The sequence below is a fragment of the Chelon labrosus genome, assembly GCF_963514085.1.
Source record: "Chelon labrosus genome assembly, chromosome: 15".
NCBI classification, from domain to species: Eukaryota; Metazoa; Chordata; class Actinopteri; order Mugiliformes; family Mugilidae; genus Chelon; species Chelon labrosus.
Window position 1 is genome coordinate 23,258,626 of NC_140348.1, and position 20,028 is coordinate 23,278,653.

General features: G+C 45.2%; 1 protein-coding gene across 1 annotated transcript in view; it reads right to left on the bottom strand.

The window, feature by feature from the left end:
* Positions 1 to 20,028, bottom strand: part of adgra1b (adhesion G protein-coupled receptor A1b) — a 182,217-nt gene that overhangs the window by 131,834 nt on the left and 30,355 nt on the right. The window contains exons 6-8 of the mRNA XM_084562352.1: positions 19,610 to 19,773; positions 12,465 to 12,678; positions 2,150 to 2,314 (exon numbers count right to left, since the gene is read on the bottom strand). Coding sequence (XP_084418478.1) covers positions 2,150 to 2,314; positions 12,465 to 12,678; positions 19,610 to 19,773 — 543 coding nt within the window. The remainder of the gene's footprint in view (positions 1 to 2,149; positions 2,315 to 12,464; positions 12,679 to 19,609; positions 19,774 to 20,028) is intronic.

A 20,028-nucleotide genomic window follows, 5' to 3' on the forward strand; every position in this document is an offset into this window, starting at 1 on the left:
TGAGTTAGAGAGGGTGGTACTGAGACCACTCTCATGTCTGTGCAGATACAAAGCTATCTGCAGCAATTCAATTCAATTGATTCATTTTATTTATATAGCATCAATAACAATACAAATTGTCTCAAGACGCTTTACAACATCCGGTCTGAAACCCGGCCTGAAACCCCCAGAGCAAGCATGAAGGCGACGGTGGCAAGGAAAAACTCCCTTTTAACAGGAAGAAACCTTGAGCAGAACCTTAAGCTCATATGGAGGGACCCATCTGCCTAAGGCCGGCCAGGTAGAGACAGAAAAGAGAGAAAAGAACAGCAGGAAAATGAGATACATCTGTCAAAGATACATACATCTTACTAAAGCGCACATGTAGAATCTGAGGGGACGAGGGGAGGGGGAGGGGAGAGAGGGACACACAGCAGCTAACATGCTAAACAGTAATAGCACAGAATTGCATGACTAGTAATAGAGAAGAAATTGGAGGACAAGAGCTTGGTGCGAGAGAAAAGAAAGTGGAGGATAGGAGCTCGGTGCGAGAGAGAAGAGAGTAGAAGACGTGCTCAGTGCATCGTCCCCCAGCAGCCTCGGCCTATTGCAGCATAACTAAGGGATGGTTCAGTCCAGCCCTAATTACAAGCTTCATCAAAAAGGAAAGCCTTAAGCCTGACCCTAAAAGTAGAGAGTGTCTGCCTCCCGAACCCAAACTGGGAGCTGGTTCCACAGGAGAGGAGCCTGATAGCTTAAAGGCTCTACCTCCCATTGTACTTTTTGAAATTCTAGGAACCACAAGTAGGCCTGCACTTTGAGATCGAAGTGATCTGTTGGGATGATATGGTACGATGAGGTCAGTTAGCTTAGCTTAGCTTACTGTAGCTTAAGAACATTATATGATGTTTTCCACTGAGGAAATGTACTTCCGCTCCAGCATGGGAAGTTTCTCACCCTTGTTTCCACATCTCAGCTAAGATGGCTCTGGCTATTTACAGTAGGATCTGCATCCATCATTGATGGACCGATGCATTCTGAATTATACCAGCGAATTATAAAGGAAGACATAAAAGACATCCGTCAATGAGCTGAATCTGAAGAGAAACCGGGTCATGCAGCAAGACGACGACCCCGAGCGCACAAGTCGGTCAACAACAGAATGGTTAAAGAAGAATTAATGTTTGGCAGTGGCCAAGTCGAAGTCCTGACCTTAATCCAGGGGTGTCAAACTGATCCGCGAAAGGGCCACTGTGGCTGCAGGTTTTCATTCCAACTATGCAGCACCCATGCAGTGGGTGTGGCTGGCAAGTTTTTGTTCCAATCAAGCAAGAGGACGCCTGAAATGACTGCGTGAAGGCAGTTCAGTTGATTGATTGAGCCAAGTCAGGTGTGCTGCTGCATGGTTGGAATGAAAACCTGCAGCCACAGCGGCCCTTTCACGGATCAGTTTGACACCTGTGCCTTAATCCAATAGAAATGTTGTAGAAGAACCTGAAGGAAGCAGTTCATGTGAGGAAACCAACCAACGTCTCAGAACTGAAGTGTTTCTGTTCTGAGGAAAGGGATAAAGTTCCTCAGGTCCGCTGTAGACGACTGATTGGCGGTTACCGGAAACATTTAGCTGCTGTTAGTGCTGACCGGGGAGGTCACAGCAGATACCGGAAACAAGGGTTCACATATTTTTGCAACTGACAGATATATACAGATGATTGGTGAGCTTCGTGATTCAATAAAAGCACATGTATAATACTTCTGTTTCATTTGACAGATTGGGTTTCTCTTTGTCTACATTCAGGACTTCAATGGAAATCCGATGATTTTTTGAGTCAGTCCTAAAGGGCACTGCATACTTCAGGTCTGTCTACTACTTCTAGACAGATTTTGTGAACACATTAGTGTCACAACCCTGCAAGATGCAGTCACCAACCTTTATAGCTGCGCAACTGAAGATGAGTGTGGTCTGACTGCTCACTGAGTCAACATCAACATGTTGAAGGGCGTTGAGGACGGTGTGATCCCATTGCATGATGCTCTCTAGTTCCCAAAATGTCAAATTAATGTTCTCAGATCTCTTTAATCTAAGTGGACTAAGGTGCTTGAGCTGAAAGTTGAATCCCCATGGAGGAGTGAGCAGTACCGCAGAGTGTGGAGCTGTGAGATGACTCACCTGAAGTCCCCCTTGTTGTTGGTGACTCTATCAGCAGGGCAGTACGGCGCCGATGTCTCCAGAACAACTATTTCCATTAGCTGAGAAGTGTTGCCACGGGAACTGGTCACCAGGCACTCCCAGATGCCTGCGATGCCCACATCGATGTTGGTGAGGATGACCTCGCTGGGGAAGGAGAACAAAGGTACAAAACTGTGAGTGGTTTTGGTTAAATTAGGATATAGGTGGATGGTTAGGATGAACTTTTGGGGTGTTCTGGATCGTTTCTAGACGTGGGTTCAGATTTACGTTGGTCAAAAAGCAGAAATTGTTTAGGTTTGAGGAAAATCACGAGGATTCTCTAGTCAGTGGAGCGCGAAGATGTACGCGCACTCCACAAAATGCAATTCATTCAAGAGACCCTTGTGTATGTATGACTATCCGGTAGCTTAAAATGTTGGCTGTGACTTAAGATATCATTACTCATGCTTATCTTTCCTACTTTGTCACAGCGATTCCTATCTCAGTGGAAAATGCTTGATTAAACAAAGGATGGTGAAACAGTGACAAAGAGCCAATGCAGGCCATTTGCCAAGGCGACTAATCTTGAGGATTTTGCTCCTTATGAGAAAAAAAAAAGAAAAAGAAAGGAGAAAAGCTGGCAAAGATTGCTAAGCAACGGGCATAATCGCCATGGAAATACTACCTCCTTGAAATGCCAACTGTTTAATTTCCAAATACAACCCAGTTGTAGTCAAATACACGCTTTGCTTTGTGCATATTTAAAAAAAGATTAATGCCTTTAATTGTGAGTTCATTAAACTGTGTGTATTCATTATATATATATATATATGTCACCGTATATCCCACACATTACACTCTGAAGTTTTTTAAACAGGGCTTAGATAACAATGCTCGACAAATGGGACCGTATTACAGTTGACATTAAAATTCTGAAGAGACGGGCCGGACAAGAAACTGAAATCTTTCAGCGTAAAGATGATTAGCGGGCTGAGCGGCTCTGATGTGCACAAGCTGTAATCCCAGAAAACGTTTCTCAGATGGTGCGAAAGAATTATTTATTCACTGCCTTCATTTTGTCTGCTTGTCTCTCCTTCTCTCTATTCATTTTTTTCTTTCTATATATCTCAAAATTCCTACAGCTGATACAACTATTTTAGGCAGCAAATCAAGGTTTAGCTACCCTGACATGGATGTGTTTGGAGTGTGGAAGGAAACTAGAGCACCAAACCAACATTAACACAGCAGGGCCCAGTTGGCGTATTCCCTCCTCTAATATTGTATTCAGCTGTGAAGTGCACATGAAGGTGGAAACGGCAGCAGGAACAGTGAGAGAAATACAGAATACGGTCTGACTTGATCTCCTCTACCACAGACTACTTGTTGCTGCACAAAAAAAAAGATTTAGACAGTCGATCTTTATTCTGTTGGTGTTGAAACAAGTATGCTACCAATCTTGCTCTGTTTGAATATACACAGATCAGCCATAAAATTAAAACCACTGACAGGAGTAGTAAATAACATTGACCACCTTGTGTCAATTCAGTGTTCTGCTGGGAAACTTTTGGATCTGGCATTCACTGGTGTGGAGACAAGTAGACCACCTAGACCAGACCAGGCACCCCCACCTCATAGCAAAGACACCCCAGCAGGATGCAGCCTGACACAGGCACACACACAAGAACGCTTTAGGAACAACTGAAAAAAACATGAAGAACACCACAAGGTGTTGATCTGGCCTCCAAATTCACTAGATCCCAAACTGATCAAGTATCTGTGGGATGATCCAAAGAGGCCCCGCCCCCAAAGGCCCCTCCACTAACAACATTCCATTGCCAGACACCACAGGACACCCTCCGAAGGCCCATGTCCATTCTCTGATGAGTCACAACTGTTTTGGAGACCTACACAATATTAGGAAGGTGGTCATAATGTTACGCCTGATCGGTGTATGTTTCATTTTATATGCTGAGATTGGAAACAGCCTCTCGTTGCAGCTTCTTAAATGTCGAGCGTGAAGATCTGCGGCTCTGCTCAATTTTATTTGAAGATTTTGCTCTGGGCTCTGGGTTAGCGTTTCACATTATTATTATTATTATTATAACGCCTACATTTCACTCCTCATTTCATGAAATAATATGCACATTAATTGATAATAAAAAATAATCTTTGACTGCAGCAAAAAACACAGTAGAAATATATGTTGGCGTATTTTGAATGAAAAATACACAGAAGAGAACGATCACCTGCGGTGGATGTACATGCATCCAAATAATAAAAATGTCCTGTCTGTGCTCCTTACTTCCTTGACTGTTCTCAAAGCTGCAGATGGATTGAATTGCAATTTCCATACTGCAAATAAATTGCTTTGCAGGCAAGTTGCTGTTTGGTGTAAACCCACCCTGAAGCAGTAATAACACATAAAGGATTGAGACTCATGTTCAGTATATAGTGTAAAATGCTAATGCAAAGAAATGAAAGGTCAAATCATAAAAAAAAAAATCAAAAAATCAAAAACAACACTTCATTAGACAAATCTGCTCTTGCTAAAAATCTACCGTCGAGGTCGACCGTGTGTGTACATTTCCAGGATGAATCAGATTGCACTCCAGTGTGAACTCTTCTCCGCTGCAGCAGAAGGAAAACGGAAATCAGAGGACGCTGTTAACACTCCCTGAATTAAACGGCTGCGTGCCTTTTCTCCGGCGACTATCAGTGGGAGTTGCGGCACTGAATGAGTCCTGATGTCAGCCTGATTGCTTTTCTAAAAGGCCCCGAATCAGATTTAAACGCCTGAGGACTCTCCGAGCTATGGAACAAGCGTGTTTGTGAATGACTGTATGTGCATTTCCGGCCATCTGCAAAGCCTTCCCGGGAATTTGAAATTAGCTTCGCCCGAATTGTTTAACAGTTTGGACGGGAGCAGTTTGAAGTATTACCACTATGACGGGTTACAAAGAACGTCCGACATGCTATAAGACTGCATGCATGCTTTACAGAACCTTACACTCTCCAACACAGTTGTCATGATACTTCATTTACTCAGAGATTTAGTTTATGGAGAGACTCAGAACAATAACTTCTACATTGCATGCTTCCTCTGTCTCTCACACACTCCCTTATTCTGTTCCTCCACTCGACACAGGTTCAGTTTAAAGAGGCTGTAAAGAGTGGATGGGCTTTAAATTGAAACCTTCTGGGAACAGTCCAGCACACATCAGCCTTCCTCTGCAGTTCAACGGTTACGTAACAGAACACAGCCTGGACACATGCAGTCTGAAAACCAAATACGAACAGATAATATAGATAATATACTGGGTGGTGATGCTTATCAGGCTGTGTTTGCACAGGAGTAGTATTACATGGAGACCAGAGTCGCGGTTCCCCATGCAATGCTAACAGTAAGGCAGCTCGCCAAGGTCTAATTTAGTCCACCACGGCCTCATAACGAATTGGAAATATTTTTGCACGTTTCAAACAACGTTGTGTCGGCGTTGTGTTTTTTTTTTCCATTGCTCCCCTTCCCAGAGTCGCCTCCCTCCAGATCCTCCACACAGCGGTCGCTCACCTGCTCCAAACCCACTTTAAAGTGACGGCTGCCAAACTGCTGCCGCTTGTCGCTAAATCCAACATCCGCGTTATTACGGCAATTTAAAGACGGACTGATACAAGATGCATGCTCTTATTTTATGTGACATTTCATATGCTGTAGGGAATAGTTTTTAATAGTTGGGATAAAAGACTGGGGCCTTTCTGTGTGGAGTTTGCATGTTCTCCCTGTGTCTGCGTGGGTTCTCTCCAGGTTCTCCGGCTTCATCCCACCGTCCAAAGACATGCTGGTTAGGTTCACTGGTGATTCTAAAATGGCCGTATAATTAAAAAAGCATATTTGCAAAATGCATCTGGGAACATCAAGATAAACTACTGCACATAATGCCAACATTTAGCAATTCGGTTATTGATTTGGCAACACAGAGATTTGGCTATTTGTGTTTTTCCTCTATGGATGTTACGAGATCCAAAGAAAAACTATTTGCACGGGATTACTTCCTGTTTTCACGCGCTTGTCTGATTTCATTCGTCTGTTTCCTCCCTTTCTCCTGTTCATCTCGTCCAGTTTCCATAGGAACCTTCTAATCAGTGGATCAATCAATCATTCAATCAGTCACCTGCCTGCTCACGCAACTTCCTCTAAACCTGAAGTAAATTGTGCTTTTGCAATAGTTTCGTTATCATTTTGTGAACACTTCAAGATCAACCTGCAAATTAACTGATAAACGTTTACACAGCGATCCAGCTTCAACCTTATTCAGGCTTTTCTTTCTTTCAGAATACTGCTAAGGAATCTTTTCAAACCGTTTTTACTATGCTCATTCTCTGGATATGTTACAGGTGATGATGCAACTGTGTGTGCATGCGTGTGTGTGTGTGTCACTGAGCTGCTGTGCTTCTCTCTACCCATGGTTAGTCTGAGGAGCGGGCGGTTACATCATCTCTGAACATGTGCCAGCTATCCGAATCCTGGGAATTGCACAGGGAAATGCCCCCACCACCACCCCCACCCTCATGCCACCCCGAAGTAGGCAGATTCCCCTGCAACCCGATCGCGGATGTCCGATGCAGACACAACAAGCAGAGGAGAAGAAACCATCCAGCAGCCGGTTCATTCAATTTCCAGAAACGAAAAAAATAAAAAATAAAATAAAAAAATAAAGGTCATCTTTACATAATAAACATTTGGAGAAATCTCCCCAGTGCACACAAGCCACACACAAAGCACTGACCTACATCCACGGTAACAGTGCACCATTGTGGAGCTGCTCCCCAAGGACTCATTAGGAACATTTATGCTCATGCTCTGATATTTAGCAATTTGTTTGCATAATTTTGCTTATGAGACTGTAAAGTTTCAATCTGTCCCGACTACCCGGCAAATGTTCCACGGCTGGGACGTTTTTAATTCGACGTTGCGCCACCCCGTGAGCCTATGCCTCGGCGGTTTTCTTCCTGAACGTTTAGATGCCGCAAAGGGGACACGTACACGCATGAACCCGCGCGACTGAACGCACATGCATAAGTCAGTCGGATGAAAACGCACCCGTTCACCCGTTCTCGCCGCATCCATCAAATTAGCACCTTGTCTTAACGCACTCTGCCCATTAGTCTACGCAGCACATGATGTAGACTCTTAATAATTTACGTTTCACTTTATCCTCGCTTAACTTCATCCAGTGTTGCTTGAAACTTTTTTTTTTTTACTTTATTGACTAAAACAGGCAAGCAGTAAAGTAAAGCAAAACTGTGTGGAAATAATTAAATTTGGTCTCCTTAGCAACTGATGCAGCACAAAAGCTTGTAAACAGACTGTTGAATTGGAGACGAGGGGAAAACGACAAAAAGTGCGACGGAGGTGGGGATTTGTGGAAAACACAGCAGAAATACAACAACAGAGGAGAGACACGTGGGTGGTATTTAAAGAAATTACGGTTTGTCTATAAGGAAGACTACAGAACGCTTTATATATGTTAAAAAAAAAAGAAAGAAAAAGCAACGAGAGCTTTATAGAGATCACCAGCAGAGACACAAAGGAACAGGAAGAGAGACATTTTCCTTTTGTCTTCGCCTTCGGTAATATTTCCAAACCAGGTTCTTCATTTTGTGCGAGATTAGCCTGATTAAAAATGGAGAGGATTAGGCGAGATACATCCAAAGCGTCTGCTGCAGCTAGCTACAGGGCTCTAAAATGTTTGATTAATGAAACATGAATCACAGGCCCGGTCCCACTGCTGCTGCTAGCTTAGCTAATACTGGGAGTTTGGCCTGACACCATTACTCAGCAGGAGTTTGGCCAACATTGCAGAACCATTAGGCCTCACGGGGCCCGTTTCCTTTGCCGCTGCTCGCTGTGAGCAATGTAAACGGATCAGCTTATCGGCCACCTGCGCCAGCGAATGAGAGGCTATAATGACGCGGCACGGTGTGGAAATGAGAGTGGGGCGAAAGATATACAGAAAAAAATAATTTAAACAATGCTGTGCAAATATTACGCAACGAGAAAAAATAACATATTTCATATCATGCCTGTTTCGCGTTCTGAATGACTTGCACTGGCTGCTCGCCCGACGCAGCCTAAAGCAGGATGAGGCCGAATTTATCTGAGAAAATAGCTGCAAACATTTTGGGTTTCACCTTCAAAGAGGTCACTTCACTGAGGCTTTGGCATCTCTGCTCGCGCTGCTGCAACGCTGTGCGACAAATCCCGACGAGGGCTTTAAGCCACGCGCTAAATCCTGTGTATTCAGTCTTTCCCCTCTGATGGGGCATGCGGGGCGAGGCTGGCTGACTCAGAGGACGTTTATCCAAGGTGAACCGCATCAGCGCCGACTCCGGTGACTTATATACGGCCCGGTGTGGCTAAACGAGCATTGACAGCATCTGACATGTCAAAGTTTTTTTTTTTTGTTTTTTTTTTCCACGGCACTCGCTCCCCCCGCACAGCTCTCTCAACACTGCAAATTAAGATACAGCAGAGGGCGAGGGGTGAGGTTCAGCCCACGCACGGCAGATTGTTTTTGTTGGACCGAGCAGCGTTATACACTCATCAGCTATGGAAATAACGTCTGCTCTTTGCAGGTTTTTCTACAGGACGGAGACATCGGCAGGTGCCAAGAGAAACATGACCCAAATAGGTTCCACTTGGGGGGAGAAAATTGCATAATTTGTGCGTACAAGAGGAGAGCGGCGGGTAATTGCAAGCACGGCACTAATCAGAAGGGGAGCGTCGAGAAGTGCACTGGGACACTGAGCTGGAGAGGTGAAGTCAAAGTTCTGGGGGCCCCGTTTTGAGTAAGGGGCGAGGTGGGAGCGGTACAGTCTGCAACAACAGGACTGGAGAAGCAGAAGGTTGGAACCGGACCTCGAAGATGTCACCATCAGCACAGCATCACCTCAAACAAAATCTTGCACTGCCTCTCTACTAGGACTGTAAAGGCTCATTTAAGGTACTGCAGGATGTACTGTAGACGGCGTAACCTACGCATGTAGCCGACGTAGCAACGGCGCGAGCCATTTATACTTGTGCGCTTGTCAGTCTGGCTTTTCGCCGAAGTCGAATCTCCGAACCTCCTCAGTTAACCTTTCCTCCATGTGTCCCATCTTTATTAATCCAAAACAATCAATTTGAAAACTGCTAGGATGAAGAACCAGACGGACATGCTAAAGCGGAAACATGCTATTACCAAGCGGACCAATCACAGCTCTTGCAGTCTGCTTTGCCGCGGCGTATAGTTTGATTTCTGGAGATGTGCAGAGGTGCACGTCAGGTTATGGTGTTGAAACCTGAACGCCTATAAGGCTTCGCTCAGACTGCAGGCAAATCCAGTTTGTTTCTCAAATAAGATCTTTAAGACAGACAGACCGACTGCCGTGCTATTTGCAAGTGATTCAATCAGCTGCGATAAAGATGAAGGAATCAGCGACTCGGCAGCTGCACCGGTGACGTGGCTTTCCCGACGCGGTAGCACGAGAAATAGAAGCCTCTCGCCAAAAGTGCCAGCAGCACAATTTATTTTGGCTTCTGTCCCGACCGAGATGTTCCCATTGTCGTCCTCCACATCTATCCTCTAAGTCACTCTGGATTTGACATTGTTGTTGTGCGTCGTGCTGTGAGAGACACAAAAGACACTTTGAAATCCGGTTTGAGCGTCTACAGCGTGTGGACTGGGGGCGAATCTGTGGCAGTTGGATTTCAAAAAACGCATTTCAAAGCACCTCAAAACGAGGCTCGGATCCGTTAACAAAAAAAAAACAAAAAAAAAAACACCTTTGTTGTGCAGACTTTCTACAATAAATACACATACGATATACTAATATCTGGTCTGGTCAATATGAACAAGGTCTAATCGTGAAGGTTGTAAATTGTGCAGAATCTTTATCTGGTTATGGCGTCATTTAAATGTGTCTTGTGACAGATGCAGCAGTTGTGTAGAAGAAGAAGAAAACCCCATAAAACATCTGATTTCCTTTAATTTACTCGGTATCCCCTGCTGGGCTTGCCGTCGTCTGCTTTGATACTACCACAGGGGCGCAATCCACACATTCTGCACAACTTTAATGAAAGCAACGATTATACCATATAACTAGGGCTGCCGCCTCTGTTGAGCGCTTTAGCGAACTGGCTTACTAACATCTGTCAGAAACAGAGAAGCATTATTAGTCATTTTGAGCTGGTGATTAAAGCCAGTCCTAAATTCACTCTTGCTTTAGCTCATTTTCATGGAGCCCTGAAGGAAATATAAGGTTCATTAGATGTCAATGCTTCACTATGTTGACCAACTAGTCGCTGATGTTGCCTCCGTTTGGCAGACGTGTGATGTTAAAGAGCTCGAACGGCACTGCAGTGCTGGTTAATTTAGTTATTTAATGCACACATTGGTGTTATCAGCAAAATGGCACAGTTTTCTATTGGAAACATGACTATACACCGATCAGCCACAACATTAAGACCGCTGACAGGTGAAGTAAATAACATCGACCATCTTATGACACGTCAGTGTTCTGCTGGGAAACTTTTGGACCTGGCACTCATTCATGTGGATGTTACTTAGACATGTAGCACCCACCTAGACCAGACCAGGCACCCCCACCCCATAGCAAAGACACTCCTTGTTGGCAGCAGTCAACCCCAGCAGGATGTAGCCTGACATAGACACACACACAAAAACGCAACAAACAACTAAAACAAAACATTAAGAACAGCACAAGGTGTTGACCTGGCCTCCACTAGATCCCAAACTGATCAAGTATCTGTGGGATGATCCACAGAGGCCCCTCCCCTCAAAGACCCCCCAACTAACAACATTCTGTTGCCAGACACCAGAAGGTCCTCAGACAGGTCCTCAGAAGGTCCATGTCCTCAGAAGGTCCATGTCCATTCTCTGATGACTGTTTCAGAGGCACAAGGGAGACCTACACAATATTAAGAAGGTGGTCATAATGTTATGCCTGATCACTATGCTTCTTAGGTAGCTAAATCAATGCAGTATAACGCATCCTTATATTTTGCACATTAAATCATAGTCTGTAGAACAAACAGTAGTGTATATAATTAACAGGTGAGATGCAGCAGATACAACAGTTGTATGTCTTTGAATTATGAGGCAGAAGTATAAAATAGGACTTTCTAGTATCTCAGTGTTGTAGTAATACTTCAGACTACGTCACTCTTATAATGGTAGGCAGTGTGAAGTCGGTGACAAAGCACTGCGTTGGCCCCTGGCGAATGCCTTGATTAAAACAAACTGCCAAGAAACATCGCCACCGAGACGCACAGACAGCCAGGCATCACTAACAGAGCCCACACCACCTTTAATCCAATCATTCAAAGCGCTGCGTCCACCGCGGGGATCACAGAGAATGATTGCGTACCGGTGAGGTGGTACATAATAAAAGAAAAAATATTGACTGTTTGTGGCATTCTGCAGCCGGGGGGAACGGTACACCTTCCCAGAAACGAGGCGGAAAAAGTCGCTGCCGTCCGTGTTGCCGAATAAACCACACAACAACAACAAGAGGCGTTCTGGCCCTGTTGACACGGGGAAACATATTTCTGTCGGCGCTCCATCAATATTTATGTTAGAGAGGCCAAGTTAGAACAGGCAGCAGTTAAACTAATCAACTGCAATGTGCTCCTGCGTCTGAGCCTCGTTGCCACGGCATTACGTCAAATGCATTTACTGTGACACACACACACACACACACACGGCCAAACGCACACAAACACACAGACGCAGCTCAAACAGCCAAGGAAATAAAGACAGGAGGAGGATGGGGGCTCGTGGCAACGTCTTCTATCAGAAAAATTGTGCTAAAGCCAGCGTCGCCGGTCCCACTTTATCACCGTAATTATGATTCAGCATCTGTTCCTTTTAGCGTGTGATCAAGCCTGTGCCCCGCCAGAGCTCGGGGAGCGGCTGGACGGCCACCCTCTGGAGACGAGCCACAGATTGCTCTGAGGTGCTGGCACGCTGCCAAGCCAATTCTGTCCTGTCCTTTCAGATCCTTATCAAGGGCGGCAATAACAAAAGGTAAATCACAGCTGCTTTGAGTGAGTGAGAAGCGGAGAGGAAAGGGGGTCTTGGTGCGTGTGGACACATATTACAGCACAAACGTGTTTGTTCGTGCGGCAGCTTCTATCTTGTGTTATATCTGCTTAGTTCCTAACATCCAGTCGAAAGCGTGTGTGTACATGTGCATGGGTGCAACAGGCCCCGGGCCGACAGCTAATCAGCTCCCGGCTCACGTTCCACCCCCCTACCTGGTGAGCAGGCAGCAGTCGTGGAGCAGGGTTTCCTCCACGTAGACGCCGCGGTCATCCTGCGTGGTCACGATCTGGTCGTTGTGACGCCACCGCAGCTCCACCGACGCGTCCAGGTAGGAGGCGGTGCACTGCAGGGGGAGCCGGTCCCCGCGGAAAACGAGCTGCCTCTGGGAGGGGATGAGCTGGAAGAGGGGCATCTCCAGAGGTCCATCTGGAAGACGGGGAGGAGCAGGAAAAAGGTTAGCTTGTAAAAACCTTCCCCCTCACCCCCCACCGCCACCTTCCTTCCTGAGGCGGGAAGGTGGAGGAAGGGTGAGGAGATCACCCCTCCATCTTTAAAAGGCTAGAACGGAGGTTCACTTTGAAGGTGTTGGCTTATATCTCCAGTGGTGTTAACATCCACAAATGCATCATCTCCCAGGGCACACCCCGTCCCCTCCACCCCCACCGCAAAGTCGTGCATGCCCCAAAAATACTGTCAACACGCTGATATAATTGAACACACACATTCTGTCAAGGTCACACTCCTCCCCCGTCGTTCCCACATGTTGTTGCTGTTGCTGAGCGAGACGAACAGCAGCTGATAAAGGAGAGCAGCCTTGAGCGCTCCCCTGGACTCTCCTTGACTCCTACCATGTTCACAATGGAAGCCTGCTGCAACACAGGATTACCTACACGGCAGCTGGCTAAGTCCTCAGGCCTTTTTCTTTTTTTGCCAGAGAATGAGGAGACGATGAGGAGGAGATTAGATCGCACTGGTGACAATGCAACGTCTGTAATCGCGCTGTACCTATGGAGATCTGACAATGTTGCCTCTTTTGAACTGACCAGGATTCCTATTTGATTTTTTTCTCGACGCACGATCGCGGCGCCAAGTGCGGCGCCTTGACCGCCTGCTGTACCATCTCAGAAATTCCCTCAGTGCATGCGTTGTCCTTGGACGTGCTCCAAAGAGCGCCGTAAGCATGCGCGCTCACTTCGCTCGTATCCCAATCAATTGTGAATGTTGCAGCCGCTTGACAGGCAATTCAATATGTGGGCCATAAAGTCTTTTATTGCACGACGTATCGGTCGGAAAGAAGAAAATCCCGAAAGATCCATGTCGTGGCGGTGCCTGAATGTCTCCAGGCCGCAGGTTGACGTTCCCCTTGAGCTCGAGTGAGTTAGCAAGACTGTTTATAGCAACACAGAATGCATTCGCAGCTAGTGTGTTAGCAACCGCGTGCACTTAAATTATTCATAATCACAGGTTCACAGTTTAAGCTGCCAAGCATTTGAGAGAGACATCGACAATGAGTCACTAAAATATAAGCTCTTCTGTGATGACATCTGCGTGTAATCACTCGAACACAGCCTTTTAGATTGTCACAGCTCCATGACAGAAACAGTAGCCAAGCCTTTGTTTTGTCCTGCACGTGGCACACAGCAAAAAAAACAGCATGGGGGCCACTGACTGTTGACTTGGCCGACGCTGATACTGTTTAAACAACACTTTGAGCCAAGGACCAGAGTGTGGCCGCTTGTCTTTGCCCACTGGACGCGGTCCGAGCAAAAATGCAATTACTGGTTGTGTGAGAGCGCGTGCAGGGGAAGGAGAGGAGGGGACTCGGAGACAGGGACAGAGGCATGATGACATGTACAGTATGCCTGTATGGGTAAGAACTAGAGTGGAAAAGCGGCGTGACTCGGCCTGAGGGACGAACGTTGATGCACTTAGAGCCTTGAGTGTGCCGCCACAGTAGCGGCAGACTTTTACAGTGCATGATCAATTCTAAGTTTCTTTAAAATCCCTGAAGAAATACTGATCTATGACAGTTAATGCTACGTTCACACTACAAGAGACAACGTTGCAAATCTGCCAATCATGACTGGTAGGCGTTGTGATGCCACCATCCAGCGAACTGGCGAAACAAACATACCAGTCATTGTCCAGTCAATAGCCATCGCGTCATGACCGTCAAACGTTTCGGGAAACCAGCATTAGTCACAGATGATTCAAAAAGGACATCACATTGCTACTGTTTCATATCCAAATGTGCTCAGCTGACGGAAGCGTGGCTTTTATTGTGAAATAAAAACACAGGAAGTGTTTGTTACTCCGGTTTCAACTCGGCGGTTGCGGACAGGAACAGGAACTTTGAGCGTCCAGTTTGTTTTGTGTCATTTTTGGCAGGAACAATTTGTTGAATCAGGCCAAGCAGGCCAAGCTCCCATTCAAATGCAAATCTGTTTTATGAAAGGCTTTTAAATGCATTTAAATGTATCAGTGAAGTCTAGGCCAAATTTCTTTGTTGTGATTTGAAGTCTTTCAGCGGTTTTAGCATTTTTCTTTAGTTAAAAAATCATCCATCTAGCCATTATTTGGTTAAAAACATTGCTGGAGGACCTATACATTACTGTTACACCTATTTAATTCACATATAGTCAAAAGTCCGCCTTTGCAATTTGGATTTTGATCCACACCAAAGCTGACTGATGTTTCTATATATGTTTCTGCAGCCCCTTCATTATCCCTTTCTCGAAGCAACTGGCTATAAAAGAGGTGCGTGACTGAACTTCAGAGACTCGTGAGACGGGCCACGCTGGGCTATATTTTTCTATCATTACACTATTACAGGCACTCCACGGGCTAAAAGACGCAGACCTGCGTGTGAAATTACATCTGAAGACATGATACCCATAAGGTGGAGTTGCACCACCGTGTCATCATGCATTAAGAACCGCCATAGAAAGTAGACGCTACGTAACGTGCCATGTTAGCTCTGCACTTTATTGTATGTCTGGGTTGTTGCTTTCTTCCAGATAATAAAAAAAGGGCGAGATCAACCAACCAGATGCCCCTGACGTCAACACAGGAAGCACCTGACCCGGGCAGGAAGCTGCACGCGCTCCCCCGTTCCCCCTCATTTGCAGGCGGTACGCGACCTGTATCACTGCTGGAATGTGTGCTGCAGACATCTGCTACCCATCACGCCGCAGAAAGAAACAGATGCATCTTCTGTGACACATCTTCATGGGAAATCCAGAAAATCTAGAAGAAATGCGAATAGTTTCAATTGTGTGCGAGTTTGCCTGAGGGAAGCCATCCTTTTTTGATAATAAGAACGTGGTATCGGGCGCTGCATGACATCCACGTAGCCTTAACAAGGACCTGGCTGGTGTACCCTGATGTACGACAATCCCTTAGAAGATGTAGCCATATGAAAATAACAACCATGAAATATCATAATAAAATATGTTTGTGAGAGCACCACACTGTGTCCAAGAAGTGAAAAGTGCTCGGTGCCAAGAGAATGAATAAGGTACTGTAGATGGAGTTGTATTTTGGAGAGTGGTATGGAGCCTGCAACCTTATTATTGTAATCCCATAATAGATGCTTTCGGTGCCTCTTGTCCTGCCGCTGGATTCCACTCATGGCTCTTTGTCCACACACTGCGCAGAGTTACCCTGTAATTGCTTCATGAAAAACACATATACTCTGTATGCTAAGCCAACTGCACACTGGGACAGGTTTCGCCTCGTTCCGTAAACCTGGCCTAAACGCGGCGCGTCCTCGTGCGAGAGTCCCTTTCTCTTCACGCGCACTAAACCGCGCAGACGTAACCCGCCGACTAACCGGTGATTATCTCATTCTGGCGCAAAATCCCCTGCGTGAGCCAGACACAAGGAACAGAGGAGGATGATTCTATCACGTATGAGATAGAATTCCCCAGCGGGCCGCAGCGAGGAGTGGGAAGATGGAGAAAAAAAAGAGGGAAGACAGAGGTGGAATGCCTTACGACTGCCGGTCTGTTAGCAGTCGTTCAGAAGGAAAGTAAAGACTTTTATTCACTGTTGCTGACAGCTTGCAGTCAGCAAAGAAGCCATTTTGCTTAAATAACTCAGTCTGATGCACCCATCGCTGTTAGATGCCATACTGAGACATACACCGCACCGAACAGCCATAACATTATGACCATCTTGTGACAATACAATGTCCTTCTGGGAAACTTTTAGATATGGCATTCATTCATGTGGATGTGACAGTTACATAGACCAGACCAGTCACCCCCACCCCATCGCAATGAAACTACTTGATGGCAGCAGCCATCACCGGCAGGATGCAGCCGGACACAGGCACACAAACAAAAACGCTTTAGGAACAACTCAAAATTCTGTGGGATACACTAGAACATGCCTGATCTACAGAGGTTCCTCCCCTCAACCCATAGGAATCAAAGGCCTCCCCACTAACAACATTCTGTTGCCAGACTCCACAGGACACCCTCAGAAGAACCAATGTCCATTCTCTGATGAGTCACAGCTGTTTTGGAAGCACAAGGGAGACCTACACAATATATAGGAAGGTGGTCATAATGTTATGCCTGACCGGTGTATCTTAGTTCCAGTGTACATGTCAACATAGATTTGTGTAACCTATATATTTCATTCCTCCAACAATCTAAAAGTCTAAAACCTATGAGCATATTTTAGTCTTTCCATGCAGTCCGCATCGTTCTTTCAATTGTTTTTTCTGCTAGGTGGACACACACACACACACACACACACACACACACACACTCCTGCGCAGTTTAAAAGTGGGTGACCCCACCTTTCCAAAACAATAATTACAGGCGAGGTTTTGCTGAGCACTGCATATTCAGACATTTTCTCACCTGGCAACTCTAGTTACACAACACTCTCCAGCGACTGGTAGCAGAGCAAGCTCCAGTAGAGTGACTAGCAGCTAGAGTGTTACACGTGTTGCACTGAAAGCAATTTGACAGCAATTTGAAAGGGGCAAGGAAGAGAAAACCCCACTTATTTTTCAACTGCGCAAAATTCATTTAGCTTGTTTTGGGATTTGAGCTCGCGACTCCCGCAGCACGAGCTGCCTCCTCTGGCTTTTAAGAACACCGCTACATCACAAACAAGCGGCACATAACGGGGCCACACGGAGACTGTGCTATTAGACGATTTTAGCCCGGGCTTTTCTCCCTAGCAAGTTTGCACTAAATCACTACCTTATATTAAGCTTGTCAAACAGTTCACAGCAGGTGGAGAGATAAAAGGGGAGAGGAAAACCTATTATCAGAATAGCTCCACTTAATCATGCTCTCATTGTGCTAACCACTTGAAATGCAATGCTAGTGAAATGAAACAGTTTCTCCTTAATAAGAAGCCTCAGGAGATATTCCTAAAGTGTAAAGCGGTTTCTAATATTGTAGTTTGGTCGTTGCTGTTTGTTTTTGCCCGCGCCTTTACACTAAAAACACGAACATCTTTAAAAGCTCTTTAAAATGTTAAAAAAATAAAGAATGTTTAAAAAAAAAAAAAAAAAGGTGTTTCATGATTTGATTTTTCAGTTTAATTTAGTTTTTGCAGTGGTGCATAAGATCATAACATCATCACTGTAGTTAATTACATAAGGTAGCACTCCTATATTCAAAAATCATAATGCACAACTCATCCCTCAAGGGAAGGGAACGTTCTTATTTCCGATCCGACAAAATCTGTCAATCAGCTTAAAAACTCAGAGGCCTGCTGGCTTCCATTCTGTTTTCACACTCAAGGACTAATTTACACCTGGGATGCCAGGGGGAGCCAATTGATTCTTGTATAATTAACAAAAGTGCTAATTATGTGGAGCGGTACTTGGTGACACTTTTGACGACACATTCGGTGCTACAAATAATGCATCAAATCAATAAATGATAATCAGCTCTATTAACCTGACATCCGCTTAAATAATACATTACTCTAGGGCCCTATCCCGCCTTCAGACGGGGTCGCGTATACTGCGCTCACGGGAAAAACCCAAGCTATCATGCATCTTGTGGTGTTCTCCGCTTTGTAACTGGAGATTCTTGGTCCAAGTTCATGATTTGGGATGTGTTTCCTGATGGTTTTTAGAAATAACGGAAAAAATTTTGTTAAAACACTGATTATCTAAACATTACATTGCCTGGTTGTTAGCTTGCTAAACTGTTAGCCTCTGTGACATCTAGAAGCTAACAGTTGCCTTGTGGTGTTGAGACAATTAAGAATAACTAGAGCTGTATAAGACATTTAGCTACTATGTGCTATATAGACTGAATGCTATGTTGTAGCATGTTATTTCTTTTAAGATATGAGTGACATGATACCATATTTTGAACTGGGTAATACAACTATGCACCTGTATAAAACATATGACTATTAAGCAAATGTTACCTCAACGGTTCATTAGGAGCTAGAGCCAACTTGCCCATCCACAATATTTTAGCTGCGCAAAGTTGGTTGGTAGTAGCTCTGTTGGGAACCGATTATGCTCTAGCAAAGATTTGCCAGGCCAATCAAATAATTAGGGTGGGCTTTATGTGGCGATGGACAGAAGAGTAACGGTGACATAGTCATAGACGCCATCTGCACGCCGTGGAGTTGATTTTGTTGAAAACAAAATGGCTCCGATTGGTTGCAGGACTATCCAATTGTGTGCTGAGGTTGTTGTCTTTGTATCAGTTGAAACACACCCCATAATGAAATCCAGTGTTACCAGACTCACATTCTGACAAGAACTGATTACTACTGGCAAAGAAATTAGACTCCATACCCGCATCTTTGTCTAGCTAATGCTAGTACTCAAGCTAGTAGCAGCTAGCATAATGGTTGTGAAATGAGCAAAATAACACTCAATGTCTTGATTTTTCATGGTTTTAACTTATTATACTGTTTAATCTTCAGTGTCAGTGCATTCTTTAATGTACAGAAATATCAGTTCTTATCAGAATTTCTCTGGTAACACGCCATTGGGTTTTCATTATGGCACGTTTCAACAGATAGAGAGAAAACCTCTGCACACAACTGGAAAGTCTAAAACCAACCATAGCAATGAAGTTTGGAACATATGTTTCCACACAAATGCTTTATCAGATATGAGTCCTTTAAAGTGATTTTGCAGCTACTCTTCTGGCCATCACCATATGAAGCCCGTCCAAATGATTAGATTGGCCCGGTGAGATCTCTGCTGCAGACCGACTTGGAGCGAATCCAGTCTGTAATTCACCCACAAACATTTTTCGAGCATCTTCCGGACTAATTTTCATCAGTTCTAACAGATAACATGCATATGCCTCCCATCCTGTGTTAACAGCCCACCGTTTACACATAGTTATGTCCTTACCACATCTGAGCTGCTGTTCCCGTAGGTTGCGAAACTCCAGGCCGTGGAGGTGGGTGGGGAAAACACAGACCGTATCGTTGCTAATCCTCACCGAGTTGCGTCGAGCCCAGAGGAGCAGCCATTTCAGCTGACAGTCACAGAACAAGGTCTCGGTGCTGAAGTGCCTGGCAAGAAAACCGGAGCACAGTTACACCCCGCGTGCTCGTGTTTGCGACTTCAGTCATCCAGCAGGCATTTTTCACATATTGTGATGTGTCATAACAGAAGGAACAGGTGTTGCTGATCAAATTAATGACGGTTTGGTTCCATTCATGTGCGGCAGTTGCAGGGTGCAGGTATTGTGCGCTCACTGGCACGACTCTCAAGCCCAGAGACATGCACCAGAGCCATGGTTAATGCCATTAGTGATACCTGTGCTT